Raw genomic sequence first — 21,718 nt, forward strand, 5'->3', positions numbered from 1 at the left:
CTTGCTAAAACCGCTTCAAAGAAACTTGAATTATTGTACAGAATCATAACTTCTTCACTGATGAGCAGTTAGCTACAATTTACATGAGTTTGTGTGCTCTCAGCTGGAATATTGCTCACCATTGTGGAGTGGATGTGGAGAGGATGCACTAAAACAACTGGACAAACTTCAGAACAAAGCTGTATGACTTATTAACAATCCTGCAATTACAACTAAAACGCCTCCCCTACACGTAAGAAGGAATGCTGCCTCCCTTACATTATTTTACAGATACTTTTGTGGCAAAAACTCAGATGAGATTGTATCCATTATGCCACCTCTCCGGCCTGTCCCCTGTGCTACACGGGTAGCTGGAAGTCCTCATGACTGGACTGTCATGCAATCAAAGTGCACAGCTTCTGCCTATCAGAACTCTTTTATTCCCTGAACTGCATCTCTATGGCACTTGCTTCCCCAGAATAGTTTTCCTCCAAACTTCACCCTAGATCAGTTCAAGTCCAACTGTTATTATTTTTTTATGAATGAATGACACCTGTAATTTGGTGTATGATTTTTTTTTTTTTTTTTTTCCCCATCATCATCATCATCACCATCCAGACCTCCATTCCCACCCCAGGGCAGGGTGAGGGGTAGCAATGTCCAGCCAGCCCAAATTTGCGCAATCCAATGAGCCATGCTTCCATTCACTCATCATTCAAGCCCCCGGAATCCTGGCTCTATCGGATACACCAAAAACATTCACTATGTTCTATAGCTTCACATAAACGTATACAATAGAGTCAATCCAGACGCTGTCATGTTGAAAAGGGGTGCCAAATCCCTGATCATGCACTTCTCCTTACAATATTCATCCAGCCAGCTCGATCTCTTGTAAGTTCCCTTGCCTCGCCGACTTCCAAACCTCTCTTCCTCACACACTTATCAACCATATCTCTCCACCTTCTCCTTGGCCAAACTTGTCTCCTCCCTCCTTCAAATTCACTCAGATATACCTTTTTCACCACTCCATTGTTATCCATTCTCTCAACAGACCATACTATCTTAGTACACTCTCTTCAATTCTGGTGTCCACAGACTTCCTCACTTCACATCTTTCACGAATCACATAATTTCGTATCCTATCCACTCTCTGTATTTCATATACATTCCTCAGCAGTCCCATCTTCATTACTTTCACTTTTGACTTTTCATTTTCAGGCCACACCACAGTCTCACATCCATATGTCAAAGCTGGCATTAACATTCTTTCATGTAAGCCTCGTGCAGCTGCAACACTCAAGCCTTTCTTTCATATCAAGGCCTTCATTACATCAGCTACTTTCCTTCCTTGTGTCACTCTACTTTCCTCTTCTTTTGCATATTTTCCTCTCTTTTCTATCACTGTACCCAGGTATCTGAATTCTCTCACCAATTCGTCTCTCTCCATTCACTGTAATATAGCGCTGGAAGTCACCTTCTCTCTCAATAACTATCATTTTACTCTTTTCCACATTTACTCTCATGGCATGATGCTTACAGACATCAGCAAAACTCTGCACTAGTCTACCAAGTTCTTGTCCGGTATTTGTAAGTAGTACTGCATCATCAGCATACAATAAATTTGAGATATTCCATCCATCACCATTCATTACCAATGCCATCCCCCTCTCAATTACTCATGTTTTTACTTCTCTCAATATTCCATCAATATATATATTGAACAACCATAGGAGCATCACACAACCCTGTTGCATGCCCACACTGATCATGAACCATTCACTTAGATGCCCATTTACTCTTACACATGCTTCACTAACATCACAAAAACTCTTGACAGCACCCAGCAGCTTACCATCTACACTGTATGTGTGCAAAACTTCCCACAATCCTTCTCTGTCCACTTGTACACTTTTTCCAGATCCATGAATGCCATAAACACCTTATGGTCCTTCTCACAAGCCTTCTCCACTATCTGTCTCACTGCAAATATTTGATCCACACATCCTCTGTCACTCCTAAGGCACCCTGTTCATCACTCACTAGGACTTCTGATAACTCTCTTACTTTCTCTATAATAATTTTTCCGTATACCTTCCCTACCACACTCAATAAACTTATCCCACAATAATACTTGCACTCCCTTCGCTTGCCTTTATTTTTGTACAGGGTTACAATCACTGTCTTTTTCCACTCTGCTGGCACAGTTTCACACATCCACGCCTTCTTACATATCTCCAAAAAGCACTAATTTCACCCTCTCTACTACACTTAATCAACTCTGCATACACCTCAAAATCCCCAGCTGCTTTCTCATTTTTCAGCCGCTTTACATCACTCTTTACCTGTGCAAGTGTCACGTCTCCTGGCACGGCATTCCTACTCTCCACATCCCTAAAACCAATAATGTTTACAGCTGCTCTGCCCTCTCTATTTCCATTCATCAGGATTTCAAAATATTCTTTCCATCTGGTCCTTATTCATCCCCATAGGTTAATAATCTACCACCTACATCCTTCAAACCATCACATTTTTTTCACTTCAACATTTCCGCACCTCTTTCCAGAATAACTTCCTATTTTCAGAGTACTTTGCATTCATTTTTCTTCCTAGATCATCATTTACCTCCTTCTTTTTCCTCTTCACTAGTCTCTTTATGCACTTCTTGCTCTCAATATATTCAGTTCTTATTTCAACTGAACCCCTGTCCTGTAACCATTCTAGCCACTTCTTTCTTTCTTTCTTTCACTGCTCTCCTAACCTAATCATCCCATCATGCCATACCTTTCTTCTCTCTTGTTACTCTTGCCACACCACACACCGCTTAAGCATTTCTAACTGAGCAATCGCTATATGCATTCCACAAGCAGTTCAGATCCATTTCATTCAAATTCACTGTTTCTAACTCCTCCTCTACTTTGGTCCTGTATTCATCTGCCATTTCTCTGATCCTCAGCTTCTCAACTTTCAGTCTTCCTCCCTGACTGCTCCTCTCTCTCCTGGTCCACCTCACTCCTCTAAGCTTGATCCTGCATACCACAATCATTTGATCTGACAGACCTCCACATCGTCCTCACACGGCCCTCGTCTCAGCAACCATTCCCAGCATCAATCTCTCTACGAGCACATAATCAATCTGGCTCCTTTCAACACGATCCCCATTCCCTTTATACCATGTATATTTATGAGCATCTTTGTGTTTGAAATACGAGTTACAAATGCACAACCTCCTTTCCTGACACATCCTTCAGTCACTTCTCATTATCATTTTCTCTTGGTACTCCATTACAACCCATTATATTAACCTCAGGACCAGTGCCTATTCTTCCATTCATTCATTCCTATGTTCATCTTCTGTATAAAAAAAAAAAGAAAAAATGAAATACATAAAGGTGTAAGGAAGTTTTTGAGGTGCACAAAAAAAATTTTCATAATGATAATATCCAGTCCAAATAAAAAATAAAAAGAATCAATTTCATCCATACATCCATCATCCAATCCTACGTTGCCCCATGAGGAGTGTAGGAGCCTGGGGCTAGACAGTATGAAAATGGGATAAAAACTTTTACGGAAAGCTATATTTTACTTGAGGAGTGTTGCATGCACTTGGAAGAGATGCACACAGTCCCAGGGTCATTTTCACAGTTGTTGATGTTTCCAATAACCTACACAGCTCTGAACACACAGTTTCACTTTGACATTCATCCTCAACCGGCCTTGTGAGACCTCCATTCAAGACCAAATTTGGGCTGTCCCCAAGTAATACTGGAACATTCTTGGAGAGCATGGAGGTTCCCCAACAGATGGACCCGAAAGAAATAAAATATACGAGTCGTTGTCTAACTCATGTATGTGTTTATCAATGTTTTGAAATCAGATTTGTGGTAGATGGGGGAACTCATTGTGGTAGGTGGGGACACTCACCATCCACTCACTTGATGTAGTGCTGCTTTGGGTGTCTGCCCTTTCCTCTCTTCCTCCCTTCCTCTTCTGTCTTTCTTTCCTTCATACTTTCCTCTTTCTTCTGCCTACAGGTGACTTAACACTTCCTCTTCTGTCTTTCATTCTTTCCTCCTCCTTCTGCCTATGGGTGACTCTACACTGAGTGACAAGCCAAATGGCTTCCTGTACACTAGGAAATCATTTACTATGCACGATGGTAACCATATAACCAAATTATGGCGCCTGGTAGTTTAGCGGGTAATTAAGATGCTCCAATCTGACTGAGCCTGTGTAGACTTATATCCAAGGGGTTGTTGGGGTTTATTGCTCACATAATGTCGCTCAGGGATGAGTGAGGCTGGTCACTCTCATCCTAAATGTCAGGACCAACTTGCCTAGCCCTGGGTTCCTACGATCCTTTATGAGGTGACATAGGACTGGATGATGGATGGATGGATGGATGGATTGAAATCAGATACCCAATGTAATACTGCTGAGATAACTGTACATCCCATAAAGATAATACCACATATTGATACACTTTTAACACACTATAATTCAACAGAATACAAGACAACCTATTGTTGTTTTCTCTGGAGCCTGCTTGAGGCTCCACAATAGACAGACCCAAAAGAAATAAAAGAATTATCGTCTAATGCATATTTTCATCAAAATTTTAATATCAGATGCCCAATGTAATATTGGTGATATAACTAACACACCCCATTTACAAAATACCTCACATTCACATATTATTACTATACCTGTTAATAAGCAAAACTAGTTCACCACCAATTAGACATTATTATTTATATGTTACTTCACATTTGTTTTTATGTATGCCTTTCTTACAACACTCGACGTTCATCACATATCAACTTACTTCCGATGTTTCATGTGGGCACATGATGAGGTTTCCGTTTGTGATTCACTTCATTCTGATGATGTTAATTATTCCTTTTTTTTATTGGTTTCACACACACATCTTCACTCCTAAACATATTAGTAGGAGATTTGTGAAATGGATTTTCCAGTCAAATTATTTACCATAATCATTACAGTACAACTGAATTTCTAAATATTCTCACTTACAGTAGGTGTTTGGTAAGGTGTCTTTTCCTTCTAAGAATTTACTACATCCATGTTCTGGTGACCCAGAATTACCAACCCTAAAGCATCAACACAGACAGATGTCCCCTTGTTAGTTCACTCTTAAAAGCATTTCAGAAGGATTGTGAAATACGAAGGTGTTTTTGGTTCAGGCCCGAAAGGTTAGGGATGACTGTGAAAATGGCCCTTAGCCCCAGTGTTCAATAGACCATCCCTCCCTCCCTCCTACTGCCTCACTCATCAGCCCCATCCTTTCCATTTCTACTTTCACCTGCTACCACTCCACTCTTCCTTCCATTGCACTTTGTCAATCAGAAGCAATCCATTCCTTGAGTGTAGGGGTTAAGACATTGTCTCACTTCTATATGCCAAAAACTGACTCCAACTCTTTTTTTTTCCTCTTCTGTCCTACCTCTCTAATATTCATAAGCCTAATTTTGTACCTACTGACTCACATCTTGCCACCCTACAACACTTTCCTTTCCTCCATTTTTTCTTCTTTTGCTTTTCTCTGTACCAACTCTTTCTTTTACCTGCTCTTGTAACTGGAGTTTCTACATCACTGGCGTCCATACATTCATATCACCCCGTCTGGCTGACTTTTGCTGTTACTTCCTGTCTAAACCCCTGCTTCCACCTCTATCAGTTTTACTACCCGTGCTACATTCTGTCTCACCCTCTCTAGCTCCACTTGGTTCATCTGTGTCATGAGAGCTCTCAACTCATGTCGCACTGCCTCGGGGTCAATGTCTGCCACATTAACCTTCTCTGGGGACCCAATGGCCTCTATGGATGCGTGAAGGTCACTCTGGCTACCAGACAGATCGAAACCTGCTTGGGGAAAATTAATTGAAATCAGAGTTCTTGGTACAAGCAACGAGAAAGCAAGAGCTTACTTGACAAAGAAATCATGAAAAGTACAGGTTACCCTGTCTGGGTGTTATTTGTAAGCAAACTGATATGAAAAACACTGAAAAACTGAACACCAAAAGTAGGTAAAGTCACTGGAAATTACAATCTCTTGACTGCATCAGGATACACAACAATTATACAGGGGAAGTAATAAGAGACTAAACATAAAATAATGTTAAATACAATTAAAGGGAAGAATCAACATCGGCATTAGTGTTTGTTTACCATACCATGTTATTGTCATATTCTCAGACGACACAGCACTAACTTCATATAACTCTGGGAGGACTTTTCTGTTGCCATAGCACAACAGAACTGAAAAGGGCTAAACAGATAATATCATCAGTTATGGAGCGCAACAATGAAGCTCAAGAAGAGACTGATGAAGGGTTAAGGCCGGGAAGATACGAGGAGGGAGAGGCACGGCCACTAAAAGTCAAGTTTCAGTCACAGGTTACAGTAAATGAGACTATTAACATGACATGGACAACGAGGGGTTTGAGAATGTTTGGATAAGGAGAGATGCAAATGAGGAAGAATGAGCTAAAATAAAGGAGCTAATCAAGGACGCTATGGAAAAAAATGACCAGAGAACGGAGGATGAGAAGATAGAGTTTTATTGAAGAAATGATACCGACGGAGAAAGGAAAGGAGAAGGACAGAATAAAAAATATTGTAAAAAGATTGAAAGTGGCATATGCTGACACAGACGGCTTAACCTCAGCAAAGCAAGGAAGTGGGAGATACTGAATACCAAATAAGGAGGAGAGATAGAAAAGAATAAATGGGAGGAGAAGTGATGAAAGCAGTGAAGAATAGCATAAATGTGGATGATGTGGAAAGGGAGACGGCAGGGCAGTGACAAATATGAAACTCGAAACCAGAGGGAAAGGTAGGAGAGACATCGCAGTTGCATATGTACCCCCCAAGACAAGGGCATGGACTGAGGATGAGTACCATGAGACGTTGTCATACATGGTTAGATACCTACAGAAAATTATTGAGAAAAGCAACAACATAATCGTGGTGGGTGATGTTAATTGTAAGAAGGTGAAGTGGGCTGAGTGGACTCAGGAGGTAGTGAAGAATCGTGGGGAAGTATAATGTTAAATATAGTAATGAATAATGTACTGACCCAGTGAGTCAAAGAAGAGACAAGATTTAGAGGTGATGACATACCAGCAAGACTAGATTTACTGCTAACCATAGAACCTGACATAACTGAATCTCTGAAATATCTGTGTCCTATAGGAAAAAGTGATTATGTAGTGACTGAGTTCCAAATAATGAAAGGGAATGTGGTGACAAGAGATGACCTATACAGGCATGGAAGATACAACTTTAGGAAAGCAAACTTTACAGAATTGAGGAAATTTTTCAAAGAAGCAAACTGGAGAGAATTCAGAGAAACAAGAGGGAAACAGAAAAAGTGGGATATCTTTCTAGGCTTTTACAACTTGGGTGTGGAAAAATATGTGCCAAATGCAAATGGGAAAGAGGACTGGAAAAAGGATTGATTCAACAGAAGATGTATAATAGCCACAAAAGGAAGGGATGTGACATGGAACAAATGAAGAAAGACAGGCTATAATAAAACAAAGGAAGCGTAGAAAAGAACAAGAAATGAATATATGGTAATCCCTGTAATATCTGGACGCCCAATAACTGGACATCCCAATGTCCGAACATTTTAGGCCCGGGCCTTCGGAACCCAAAAATGGCCAAAAAACGTAAAAAAGCCAAAAAAAAAGAATCCAACATTTTATTCAACCGTAATTTGAACTTGACATGCGGTGCTGACCAGCTGTGTTTTGCCACGTACTTCCGCTGACATCCGCCAGGGCAATGCTGCCTCCTCCCCATTTCCCACTTACCCATTGTCGTGAGTGCATGCTTGTCACCATGGACGTCCACGTGCTCGCTTTTGTGGTGGTGCCCTACCTCAGGCAGGCCATTGTTCCTCTCGTGCCTGTTACTCGTGTGTGTGACAATGGCACCGCTGCCCAAAAAGAGGAAACAAGTGCTTCTGACTCTGGAGAAGAGAGAGAGAGAGATTGGAGAACATGGACGCAGGATGGTCGATGTCTCACATCCTTTGAGAATTCAACCTGGCCCTCTCTACCTTGTCTGATATCAAGAAATCCCGGGACAAACTCATCCAGTACATGGCTGACTTCGCATCGAAGACCAAACGCAACGTGGAGAGGACGGTTATGTACACTTCCAGGTTTGCAGAAATCGACTGCTCCATGCTGATTTGGTATCGACAACAATGTGCTGCTGGTGTGCTGGTGCGTGATACAAAGTTGAAAGCTGCCGCCGAGAAGTTCACCAGGCTACACAACACCCCAGACCTCAGGGCATCCGAGGGTTGGCCCTTCACTTTCAAGTTACGCCATGGACTTACCAATTGTAAGGCCCATGGCGAAGCTCTGAATGCCAACAAGAAGGGAGCAGAAGAGTTTCGGCAGAAAGTAAAGGGCTTGATCGAGACAGGGAGGGCCTCACTCTCGGCCAAGTCTACAACACTGACGAAGCTGGTTTATTCTATCACTCGCTGCTGACGAACACTCTAACAGAGGAGACGAGGAAGCGTGTACCTGGCTGCAAGCTCTCAAGCAACGGATATCTGCTTTGAGTTGTGCCAGTGCTAATGGCATGCACCGGTTCAAGCCCATTATTGCTGGCCGTGCAAAGTAGCCACAGTGCCTTTGTGAGGTGATGGATGACCTTCCTGTCATGTAGTACCATTCTGTGAAGGTTTGGTTCACAGCCAAGATCTTCAAAGACAGGTTTCAGCAGCACTTCATTAAGGAGATCATCCATTACCAGACAAACACACTGGGAATCCCGCGTGACCAAGTAAAGGCCCTACTTCTCTTGGACAATGCACCTGCACATCCATCCGACAAGGAGTTGGTGGCTAAGAATGGCAGCATTAGGTGCTTGTTTATGCCACCTAATACGACTGCTCTCATCCAACCACTGGACCAAAGAGTGATCGTGGCAACGAAGAGACTGTACTGTTGGAAGTTCCTGGACAAGATGATGGTTACTCTCAAGGACGAGGATGAGTGCAGGGAGGGACAGGAGACGTGAGGCCAGTGGATTGTGGAAAACCTTCACCGCTACAACATTAAGTCAGCCATCTACAACTGGGCCAGTGCATGGAGGGAGGTCTCTGTCAAGACTCTGGAAAGTGGTTGGTCTTGACTGCTTCTCGGAGCCGACATGGTGCACGACTTTCTAAGTTTTGACGTGGATGACTTCCATGCACATCTTCGTGCGGCTGGCGACGACGTTGATGTGGACGAAGTACGTGAGTGGTTGGATGATGACGAGGGCAATCTTGGGTATCAGATCATGTCTGCTATCGAGATTGCATCTTCAGTTGCCGGTACAAGTACCCAGCTTGAAGAATCTGATGAGGACAGTGAGGATGACGAAGACTCCTCTCAGCACACCACTACTCCAGCCATTCCCAAGCAGAGTGCACTCCGGGAGCACGTCGAGTTCGTTCTTGACTACCTAGAGCACCCAGACTGCGACAGGGAGATGGGGCCCCTGGGACTTGTGGAGGAAGAGAGCACTTTTAGGCAGCACCTCATCAATCGCCGGAAACGCCTTTCCTTACGTCAATCAACCACTAACAGTTTCTTTAGGCCACTGACCCCCACCATGCCCAGCCCTGGCTCCACACCACTGCCTCCCCAAGACAGGCCTTCCACCTCTGAGCCACAGCCCAGCACATCGTCCACAGTGGAGTAGCCACTGGACGTGAGTTTGCGTCTAACTTCAGAGTCATCTGCAGTGGGTAGTCCATCACCACATCCCAGCGACGCGCCCCTCGGCCACCTGCAACACCTATTCTCGGACTCTGACAGTGAATAAACAGCAAAAACTCACCACTAGACTACACGGGAATTTACACTGTTGTGCAGTGTAAAGAATAAAATGTACAATGTTAAGAAATATGAATTCAGAGGGCAAAGGATTAAGTGCAGAGTGCTACCATACAGTGGTTAGTTTCAAGTGCATGAGCAAGAAAGAAAAGAATGTGCAGTGGTAAGAAATCAGAATTCAGAGTGCAAAGGCTTAAATGCAGAGTCCAACACTGGTCAGTTTCAAGTGCAGCGCAACTAAGGAAAGAATGTGCAGTGTCAAGAAGTTAGAATTCAGAGTGCAAAGGATAAAGTGCAGTGCAACACTGGATTACTGTAGGTGCTTCAGGTGCACTTCTTACTGTCAGAGTCTGAGAGGAGGCGGGTTATTCATCGCGAGAGCCATGGATGTGTTGTAAGTACCCTGGATACTGCTAAATATTTTCCATACTCACCTCTAAATCCTCATTCTCTGGTTCCTTTTCTTTTATTTCATGCTTTCTGTCCCGTATCTGTGTAAATAGGGTCTTAAATAGGTGCTATGCATGTCCAGCATGGAGTTGCATGTAGGTGGTTTTCTGAGTTAGGCTGGGTTAGGGTCCATAAGTACCTGTCCAAGGGGCATTTACTCAGTATCCGGACAAACCCACTTACCGGACATGCCTTTGGCTCTATTGCATCAGATACTGGAGGGATTACTGTACAATAATCCGTAGAGAGGAAGAAGGAAACTTTGAAAGAAGTATAATTAGCAAATATAAGGAAGAACCTACATTGTTTTACTGTATAGATTTGTCAACTGCAAATTGTACACAAGGAAGGAATCAATAAGCTGAAAGTAGAAAGAAAGGTCTACAAAGATGCAGTAATGCAAGCGGAAATACAGTAAACCCTTGACATAACAAACTAATTGGGGGGAAGGGTGGGCCGGTATATCCAAAAGTTCGCTATATACGAGGGGTCGGTATTTCCAAGGGATTACCAAACTCAGTTCGCTATATAAGGCGAGTCATGTGGTCACACATGGTCAAACAGAACCTAATCTAACTCTATGAAGTTTTACATGGAGAATTCAATGGTTTATGAAGTTGTACATGTAAAGACAATACTGTATGAAGCTGTACATATATATACAATACCTATAATAAGAATACAGTATAATGTAGAACTGTTTCAGTACACTTACTGTGCCAGGAAGGGTTGCCGTTGAAGTACACTTGCTGTGCTAGGAAGTGATGCTGTTGTCTCCGTAGGCTGATTCCCGAACTTCCCCCTCATTTGGTGAACTTTGTTCGTAAAATCCGGGGGAAGTTAGGTCGTGATGTGGCTGTTCATTATATCCGAAGTTCGCAATGAAAGGGTTCATTATATCGAGAGTTTACTGTAATGAGCAAAAGTTTCCAACTGGTTTTCACTAATGATAATAATTTTATGGAAGGGGAGGGTGTTATTTGAAATACAATGTTATAAGGTATAAAAGTGGAAGTGTAGGAAGTGTATAAATTACTGGAAACTCAAGATGTAAGGAAGGCCCAGGGCCTGACAGGATCTTGAGTTGGATACTAAAGGAATGCAAAGAACAACTGGCAAACAATATTCACGGTTTAACTGTGTGTTCTCTGGAAGAAGGGAAAGTGTCCTGGGAAAGGAAGAGGGCCAGCGTGGTACCAATTTACAAAGAAGGGAATAAGGAAGAACCACTGAATTATAGACTAATGTCCCTGACCAGCATGGTCGCAAAATTGTGTAAGAGAATCCTGAAAGACTGATGGATAAAATATCTGGAGGAGATGGACATTTTGGCAGAAAGTCAGTTTGGATTCAGAAATGGAAAGTCGTGTATCTCAAATTTCTTGAGCTTCTACTCAAAGGCAACTGATGTGCTACAGGAGAGAGATAGTTGGGTGGACTATGTGTACTTAGATCTGGAGAAAGCCTTTGACAAGGCACCCCATAAGCGACTTATGTGGAAATTGGAGCACACAGGAGGATTAATGAGAAACCTCTTGGCGTAAATGAGAGACTTCATGAGAGACAGGCAGAGGAGGACAGTAGTAAAAGACAAAATGTCAGGGCTCTGTGCTGGCGCCTGTAATGTTCCTGATTTATGTAAATAATATGGTAGATGGAATGAACAGTTATGCAAATATGCTTGCAGACAATGCAAAGATCATGAGGAAAGTAGAAGTTAAAGAAGACTGTAAAATGCTGCAGGTAGGCCAGGACAGGATTTACAATTGGAGCCAGGTATGGGAAATGAATTTCAATGCAAAAAAAATGGAAAATACTGGAACTGGGTTGAAGTACCAAAAGGCCATCCCTGCATTACTCGATGGGAAGGGAACTGATCGTAAGGGCGAGAGAAGAGAAGAGAAGGACTTGAGAGTGTCGGTCCAGTATAATTTGTCACCCGAAAAACACAGTAACTAGATTGCCAGAAAGACATAAAAGCTCTTGACAAACGTAAGGGTAGTATTTCATTACATGGATTAGGAGATGATACAAAAATTGATAGTGTCTATGATCCACCCCAGGCTGGAAGATGCAGCAGTGGTGTGGTCCCCACACAAAAAGAATGATATAAACAAGATCGAGAGAATACAACACATGGAAACCAAGATGGTCCCTAGCCTGGTAATCTGTTGTAAATGGAAAGACCAGAAAAGCTGGGTCTGTCATCCTTAGAAGAAAATAGAGAGTGGGACAACATGACTGCAGTGTTCAGGGCCATGATGAGTGTAGACAAAACTGACGAAGAAGATCTGCTTTCATGACATGAGCGGACAACAATAGGACATGGAAAGAAATTGAAAAAGACAAGTTGCTTGAAGGATATCAAGAAATACAGTTTTCCATATAGATGCATTGGCCTGTGGAAAAGCCTGGACAAAGAGATGGTCCAGTCCTAAAACTTATATACTGTAAGTTTAAAGCTAAGTTTGACAGGTTGAGACATGGAGATGGGACTCCACAAGTGTAGCTCATTTCCTGTATATCACAACAGGACTCCACGAGCATAGCTCATTTCCTGTATATCACAACTAGGTAAATACAAATAAACTAAATTTTTCATCTGAGTGTTAACTGCCTGTAAAATGCGGATGCTGACATTAAATATCAATAAAATTTCAACAGCAGAGAATATGAAAAGGGTAACCAATATGAACAATGTTTCAAGCAAATGTACTCACAAAACCAGTTATTAACATAAGTACTATTACATACAGCATTTATATAAAATACTGTTATTCAAAGGCTTACAACAACTATCTAAGCATAACTACTACAATAAGACTATATATATGTATCTAACTATGCACAGTGAAATTTTGAATGCAGAAACAGTCATCTTTCTCACCATAATATCATTATTGTGTTTTCCATCATCATGTAAGACAGAGAAAACTAGAGTACAACTCTTTGATCTCTTCTGAAAAATGTAGTAGAAATGATGGAAAATCTAGTTCTATCCCCCCTTTTGGGAAAATTGTGTTTGAAAAGTTATGAAGATCTTTGTGCTATGACTGACAAGAAGTGAAGTCATCATACTGTATCTCTATACCATGGATGAGTGGGGTTCAAATTCTGTGCTCCCACCCCCTTAAGCTGGCTTAATGGTATGTGTGGAAGGCATGTACAGAATTAGGTTCTCCCAAAATATCTGCAGAAAATGAAGTGACCTTAGTGATTTTGAAACTGCATGTGGTACTCTAGTGTTCATTGTTTGTGTGTGTGCCAAACACTGTTCATAGTCTACATGGCCAATTCCCAGAGGCCTAGCAGGTCTATTTCCCATACACCTTCACATATTACCTCTTCAGAGTTAACACTAACCAACCAAACTGAACACAATTACTGTATCATCCAGGAATGGTGAGATGGTATTACCATTTTTTTTTTATGACACATTAATGAACCATATGCTAGATTAATAGGCGTACTGTATTTTAATGAAATTCAGATCCCAATACTGTTTTCCACCCCAGCTTAGGATCAATCTTGCATTCCTTTCAGACAGCAGCCCACTACTCTAGCACATGACTACAAGTTCCTTTTATGACCCATTCTAACTGGGCAGATCTGTGGCACCGAGACAGCCAATTACTTCACTCAAATACAGTACAGGTCCAAGACACTTCAGATGTGCTGCTGTTTCAGTTTGTGTATATAACAAACAATGTGATATTACCAATACATGATATATGATGCAGAGTAGAGTTTAAATTAGTGTATACAGTAAAACCTCGATATAACGGACTTCATTAGACTGGAATTTGCTTTTATCAGAATCAAGGAGCTACCAGACTAATTTCCTTTATATCGGAAAAGGTCTGATAAAGCCAGAAGCAGTCCAGACTGCCTGACCACTTCAGTATGTTCACCATAATAAAGTAAGTAAAAGACATGTTTATCAGTGTACAAGACAGTATTAATATATATATTATACCATTTGATTAATGTAGTGAAGTTATAACACAGTACAGTACCAGAATGGTAGTCAAAACAGTTTAAAAACTGTTCACGTAATCCAGACTAATGTCTGATATATCGGAAAAAGTCCGGGTTAGCAGAGTGAAGTCCAGTTATCGCTTTTATCGGAACTTTACATTTTTTGGAATGGCTGGGGCCCCAATTAGTCCGTTATAGTGAGGTCTTATTGTATATATATTATCCATACTGTTCATGGGTCTGTTCTGTGTTTGCATGAGAGAATGACTGGATGGTGCTGAAAACTCAGTCTAACTCAAGGGTGCTTAACTGGGGGGGAAACTTTGACATATATTCTTAAGGGAAAATTATATGCAGTGTCACAACAAATGACAGGGGAACAATTCATTTAAAACTATCACCGTGGTGGCCGAGTGGTCACCATCAGTGACTGCAAAGCTGCTGGCCTTTCAGCACCAAAGTTCAAATCGTGACGTGGGCAACTGGCGTGACTTAACTCTTGTGTCTACCCATCCTTTATAGGTTGGTATGTAAAATGAGTACCTAGGGCAACATCCAGGTGAGGTAACTGTGGTAACCTGGATGATGCAGTGGCCTTGCATCCCAGGATAATGGGAAAAAAAAACAGCCACAAGTTCAAAAGCCTAAGTTACAGAGATCAGCACTGTGGCTAGCACCTCATGGCATCTGTCCTGACCTTTATCTTTATTTCTTGAAAATGAGGGAAATCCTTCCTGTGTTATGGGTCAGCATCATAACATCTTCAAGAGCTTGTAACATCTGGCAGTTGTAACACTGCTTGAGCTGTGAAGCATGGTAGTACTGTACTAAATGTCCTGAACCGTACAAGTTTATGTTCTGTGCATGACACTGAATAAATTCCCACCAACCCCCATCCCCTTTGCTGGAGTCACCCAAGAAGTAAGTTATTTTGAGCGAAGGTGATGCCCTCAGGAGTCTCTTCTCAAGTAAGGGCACTTTCTCACATATGACTGGCCCGACCCGGACTGACCGTAACACTTTTGAGAAGCAACCACAGGGCCAATCACTGATTGGTTTGCACAGTATGATAGCCACATTCTTTAAGATTTGTTTTTGACAGGTTTCATCACACCCAGGCAGTGCATGTGGCACTTGACACGTGCCAAGCGCACCATGTCGAAAATCTTCAAAAGAAGGCCACAGGCCAGACAGTTTGTCGTAAAGGCTTGAAACTTGGTAGGTAGACAGCCATCAATATACTCTAGGCATCCTTGGGGTGTAAGGCAAAATTTCAATGCTTTCAGATTTAAATGGCCTCACTCGTACCTTGGTGACAAAGGCATTTTACTGATGAAAATAACCTGTGACTAAAAACTAGTATTTCTCTGTGCTTTTGGTAACTAGACAAGAAAGGTGAAAGGTCCTTAACCCTGGATAGGAAATCTCGGGTCTCACAGACCCTCCCTCCCCCCCCCTCCCTTTTTTTTGTAGACAGCGTTGTAGGGGAGCTACAGCCTAGCCATCTTGTGTATCTGCATTTGGCACCCGGATGTCACAAGGGAAGTAGCTGTTGCTCTGCTGTCTTAAGTACTTACTTACCTGTAAGGTAGGAGTGGGTCTTCTAGACCCATGATTACCTTTACAATACAACCAATTCTGGCCACCTGACCTGAAGTAACTAGTGCCCAAATGATCATAGTCATCAGCTGTAGTAAATTCAACCTTTCATCCTAAAGATAAAAGACTGATAACCTATTTATAATAAACAATTTCTAAACAGAGGTGGCCTAAAAATGCAATCTTGTTTTCTCAGAAAATTTTGAGACATTTTTTAACATTATTTTTAATTAACAAATATAAAAAATTTTCCCCCATTTTAGTATACAGTAAAAGTCCTATTATTCAGCATCTATGGGACCGGGCTGCTGCTGAGAAACTGGATTTCCCGAATAATCAAAAAACCTACCCACTTAGTACCATAAATATATTGATGAACACTGTCATCATCAGTTATGGGATTACAACTGTGTTTGGAGAGAGTACTGTTTACTGTACAATACTGTAATCAATACAATACTATACCTGAATCTGAAATACTGTATATATATAAATTAGTGAACATATACAAGTGTAATGACACAGTAGGCCTAAAAGTCAGATAACACTTCCTGGATGGCCGAAATGATATGGAATATTATCTACCAGCTCAGTATATCACTTGTATTGGTGAACTCATCACTACTTATATTATTACAAATATGTTTGGAGTGAGTACTGTATACAGTATTTTTTCCAAACAAAATAAAATAGTCAGAAAATTACATAAAATAAAGTGGAGGAATATGAATTGCTAAGGTCTTTCTGATGAAAGTTAAACCTACATTTAGCGCTCATTCTTTTGTTCGTTTTTTTTTTTCTTTTCTTTTCTTTTTTTTTATATGTGAAAGGGAGAGTATTGATGCAAACAGTAATGTATTCCATTAACTCCTTAATAACCTCCTGCACTGAACAACCCTTTACAGTACCGATGTCAGTGATGTCGAGTTAGTGTGAACTATGAAAAACTGAACAATTATGGGAAGGGAATGAAGGTCACTGGTATGTTTACACAATTCTACGCTACGATTCCAACCAGTCAGGGGGTCGCTTTATCTCAGATGTTTTTGCCCATTTGGTAATGAACCGTAACTTTCTCAATTCTCCCGTGAATCATAGCAAATCATAGCATGGGTTTAGGAAGCTAAATAACACATTGCTAGGTGCGCCAGATGATTATCTTCACATCCTCAAGAAAATGGAAGAAATTTAATTCCTCTATGAGTACGTAGAGTAAGTTTCTTCCATTCTTCTGAAATCAATTTATTTTTCTTAAAGATGTGAAGATAATCATCTGGCGCACCTAGCAATGTGTTATTTAGCTTCCTAAACCCATGCTATGATTCGCTATGAGTCATGGAAGAATTGATAAAGTTACGGTGCATTTACCAAATGGGCGAAAACATCTGTGATACAGCGACCCCCTGACTGCTTGGAATCGTAGCGAAGAGTCGTGTAAATATACCAGTGACCTTCGTTCCCTCCCCATAATTGTTCATTTTTTTTTTATAGCTCACACTATCTTGACATAACTGACATTGGTACTGGAAAGAGTTGTTCAATGCCGGGGGTTATTGAGGGGTTAATGGGATACATTACTGTTTGCATCAATACTCTTTCACATATAAACACAAAAACGAACAAAAGAATAAGCGCTAAATGTACGTTTAACTCTCATCAGAAAGACCTTAACAATTCATATTCCCCCAGTTTATTTTACGTATTTTTCCAACTTTAGGTTAGGTTAGGTTTGGTTAAATTACTAGGTACAGTTAAACTCTGTTAGGTTAGGTTTAGTTAAACACTTAGGACAGTCCCTTCCACCATTATGCTGAAGAATCAAAATACAAGAGCTGTCACGGCCGTACAGCTAAAAACAACGGGGAAACTGATTTAACAAGCAACATTTATGCGTAATGCATTACAGTATCAGTGGTTCATGGGCTACGCAATTACAGGTAAATGTCATTTTCAGGAAGGCGTCAAGAATGAGCGAATTTCAAGAATTGGCAAGGGGACTTGGAACGTAACCCTCGCTAATTTGGGGGGGTGGTTACTGTACTGTATGATACTGTGCAATCAATACAGTACTATACCTGATTATATGAACATATAGATGTGTAATGAAACATTAGGCCTACAAGTCACAGACAACATTTCCTTGATTGCCAAGATTATTCCAGACATCTGCCAAATAATCAAAGATTTTCATAAATGAGACTATTTCTCAAAACTGCCGAAATGTTGGATCTACCGAATAATCAGCTGCCGAATAATAGGACTTTTACTGCATTATGTCCCGTATGCATTACTTTTTAGTGCTATGTCAGTTAAATAAACATAATTTTGTAAATATGCAGTTTGTACCTACTGTACTTTTCTTGAGCTGAGTCTCCAGGACCCATGATTACCTATAGTGTACTATAAAATATGATTACCTATCTATTAATGGAAAGAGGAAAGGGAGCAGATAGGGTGAAAATGTTATAACTTCTGGTCTATCCAACCCAATCCCTTCTAACAGTTTATGCTGTCAAAGATGTCTATGACTAGAGTTCTGATCTGAACACTGAATTTGAATTAATGACATTAACTGTATGATGTGTGGCATAAGAGTGGACATGCTGCTTGTATAACCATGTCTTATATTCTCAGTATGAGTGTAAGTTTTAGAGAGATGCATCATAATCTGTGTTACCTTCAAGCTCATTCACAAAAGTGTACAGAAAGGGTATTAAGATGGCTACGTCAAATACAAACTTGAAAGCTGTTCATCACAACTCACATAAAGTACTGCTGCCATCAATGAGGTGCTTTCCTTAGTTTAATAAACAATGCTTGGCAACAATGAGAATATAAACCTAGTGTCCCAGTCATTTTTGAAGGGCTAATCAGGAGAATATGAATCTGCATATTCATGCTTCAAAATTCCATATGCTAGTACTACGTTACCTATAAAATAAATAATTTAGGTGGTACAAAGACACAAGCTTCACGTACTAATTTTAGTGTAACTATACCTAAACTAAATCTCTTGCTGTCAAGTGCAGAAAAGTGCTACTGAATGAGTTGCAACAGATTTTTGTGTAACAGAAAGCAGCCTGGCCAAAGCTTTCTACCAAAGAGGAACACCAAACAACCACAATATTTATCAAATATATCAAATGAAGGAAGGTATGCATCACCATGATCCTCATCAAAGTGACTGCCAACTGTCTTTTGAAATGTACACACCACCTCATTACCATCAATCACTATTACAGGTAGAAATGAATAAACCACAACAACTATTGTCACTACCACCAGTGACACTGAAACAGTATGATACTGATATTCATAAGTACTACAGCCATTCTTACATTACCACCCACTCACCAATATTTTCCAGCAGTAAAAATGAACGTCCCAAATGCTTGACCATAATGTGTGCAAAACAGATGTTGAACCAGATATCTATTCTTTATGGATTAGCTACTTCATGCATGGCCTACAGTAGAACTGGTTTCCATATGCAATACAACGATACAGGTACAGCATGCAAACTAAATATCATTGAACGCCTAAAATAATATCCTGTAACCCATACTACCATTAAAACCAGCTTTATATTTACCACCAAAAGTAATCACATTGCTTCCCCACTATTTCCTACAATGTTTGGAAGAAATTACTGCATACCCAAATATTAAAACAGTGTTTATAATGAAGATACAACAGTTTTGGCTCAACTTTAATCCTCCTCATAATTGAAGTGAATCAAATGTAGGTCAAAACTGCTGCATCTTCTCTTTAATCACCATTTCTGTATGTGGGTAAAATTTCTTCCAGTTCAATAGTTCACAGCAATGTGAAATCAAGATCCTACAATTTATATTTTACCAACTCTGCTCATAGTGTTACAGTACTTCACCAAGATCTGCAGTTTCAAAATTTCCACATTTCACCACCAACGACCTCCAACTAGCGCTCAAGCAGCCATACGAACCAAGTTTGGTGCCCTTCCTTCCACGCAGGGCTGATGTGTCTCCAAGATCTTGATACATGCGGGTGACAGTGCGCAGGGAGGTGTATACAGTCTTCAACTTCCTCTCTAACTGCTCCCGTGCTGTTTCAAGGTTGCCTAACTGCTGTTCCAGTGCCTCTACATGACCCTCCTCACGTGACAGCTTCACCTGCAACAACAGAGAAAGGAGTGTTGTGTACTTACTACTATGACACTTGCACTACTACTCTGTTGTAAAGTGCTTAGGAACATGTGTTATAGGTCTGGCTTTTATTCTGTATTCATATGCTAATTCTGTTAAGTGGTCTAATGCATCTTGCATTAGATGCTCAAGCTTGTTGAGTTTACCATTTTAATATCAGGGCATCTACTGTCTACTGCAGCAAAATGTTAATTCTTTAATTACACATTATAACCCGAGTTCAGGTAATTATCTGTAAATAATGAAAGACTGAGAAAGGAGGATATGTCACATCCATAACTTATGTATTAGTATAATCATCAGTATTTTAGGATAAGCCATTATATATAAGATAAAATAAAGGACTGCTTACAAAACAGGTATGGTAAATCCCTACACTTCTCTTATACATCTACGGCTAGAGTTAAAGTTTCTGACAACTATCTTTAATTCCTATGCAGTAGTTACTGAATCTTGCACTGGCATATGAAGTTAACTGCTCCATTTTTCATCATATTTTATCAAAAGAACCAAACATATATTTTTATAATGTATAACAATCTTTTTGTGAATCAGGAAGAAATTAAATATTTCATTTTGCCATATATAATTTCCACACCTACCTTGAGGTCACTGATTTGTTGGTTGGCATTGTTGAGGTAGTTCTCCAGATTCTTCTTTTCATCATTTAACTTGCGCTCATTTGCTCGTGATTCCTCAAGGCTGTTAGTTTAGGAAACTGGGGTTAGTCTATTCTGCTTTTATGAAACTATAATGTTGTGTAACTTCATACCATCTAGTTTTCTTATTTTTTTATTAAAGAAATAAGATTAAAAATTACAGAATTAATAATCATCCCCATAAAATTTTTAGCAGCACACCAAGTCAGTTAGTGTATTAGAAAAGTAACCAAACATTCCTCCTGATTGCACCTTGAAATAGTTGAATTTATAAATATGGCCCCTATTTCTATTTCAGAAGATAAGAATCTGCGCTAAAGGGATCTTGCCCAATGATCTTGTGGACACCCCATGAATAGAAGCAAGAACCTCCCAGTCATGGGTCAAGTATGCTTCCAATTAAAAGTATCAGAATATCATTCCACCCTCTACCCCAGCCATTTAAAAATAACTAACATACTGCCAATACTGTGCTGGAAATTGAACATGAGACTCTCAGATGAGAGTTGGGTAGCTCTGCACTGCACTGTAACCATGTAAAAGTTGTCTACCTTGTCACACATTTGTAATCATGGTACCCCTGCCCCCCTACTGTGGGCCTAAAAGGGAAGAGACAACCCCCTGGTACTTGGGCAAACAGGCTTTTAATCACACCTAAAGCACATCTATTAAGTCAGTATGATGAAAGAAACTTGAACTAACAGGAAACTCAATCAATATATTGCCAATAGTGTGTCAGGAATTATACCCATGACTCTCATATCACAATCAAGCAGAGGCAGCTTTCCACTATACCATAACCAGGTAAAAGTTGTGTTGCATCCCCATCCCACACTCCCACAGGCTCCAACAGCAGTAGTTCAGTACAGGAAGGACATTGCCCAGTGAGTTGTTCTTCCTATGGTCAACTTTTATGTGTACAGTACACAAGATCAGCTGAGGTGAAAATAAACACTGTCTATTTTCCAAATAATTACACTTAATGCTTGCCAACTTCACTATTCTC

The 21,718-nt window shown here is 40.5% G+C and overlaps 1 protein-coding gene across 4 annotated transcripts in view; it reads right to left on the reverse strand.

The window, feature by feature from the left end:
* LOC145395050 (uncharacterized) overlaps nt 1-21,718 on the reverse strand; it is a 1,083,039-nt gene that overhangs the window by 268,444 nt on the left and 792,877 nt on the right. For all 4 annotated transcript variants that reach the window (XM_080268801.1, XM_080268802.1, XM_080268803.1 and 1 more), the window contains exons 27-29: nt 20,656-20,755; nt 19,834-20,020; nt 5,705-5,859 (exon numbers count right to left, since the gene is read on the reverse strand). In XM_080268801.1, the coding sequence (XP_080124927.1) occupies nt 5,705-5,859; nt 19,834-20,020; nt 20,656-20,755 (442 nt within the window). The remainder of the gene's footprint in view (nt 1-5,704; nt 5,860-19,833; nt 20,021-20,655; nt 20,756-21,718) is intronic.

Source organism: Coenobita brevimanus, chromosome 29 (assembly GCF_032717465.1).
Source record: "Coenobita brevimanus isolate Jiangsu-jjx chromosome 29, ASM3271746v2, whole genome shotgun sequence".
NCBI classification, from domain to species: Eukaryota; Metazoa; Arthropoda; class Malacostraca; order Decapoda; family Coenobitidae; genus Coenobita; species Coenobita brevimanus.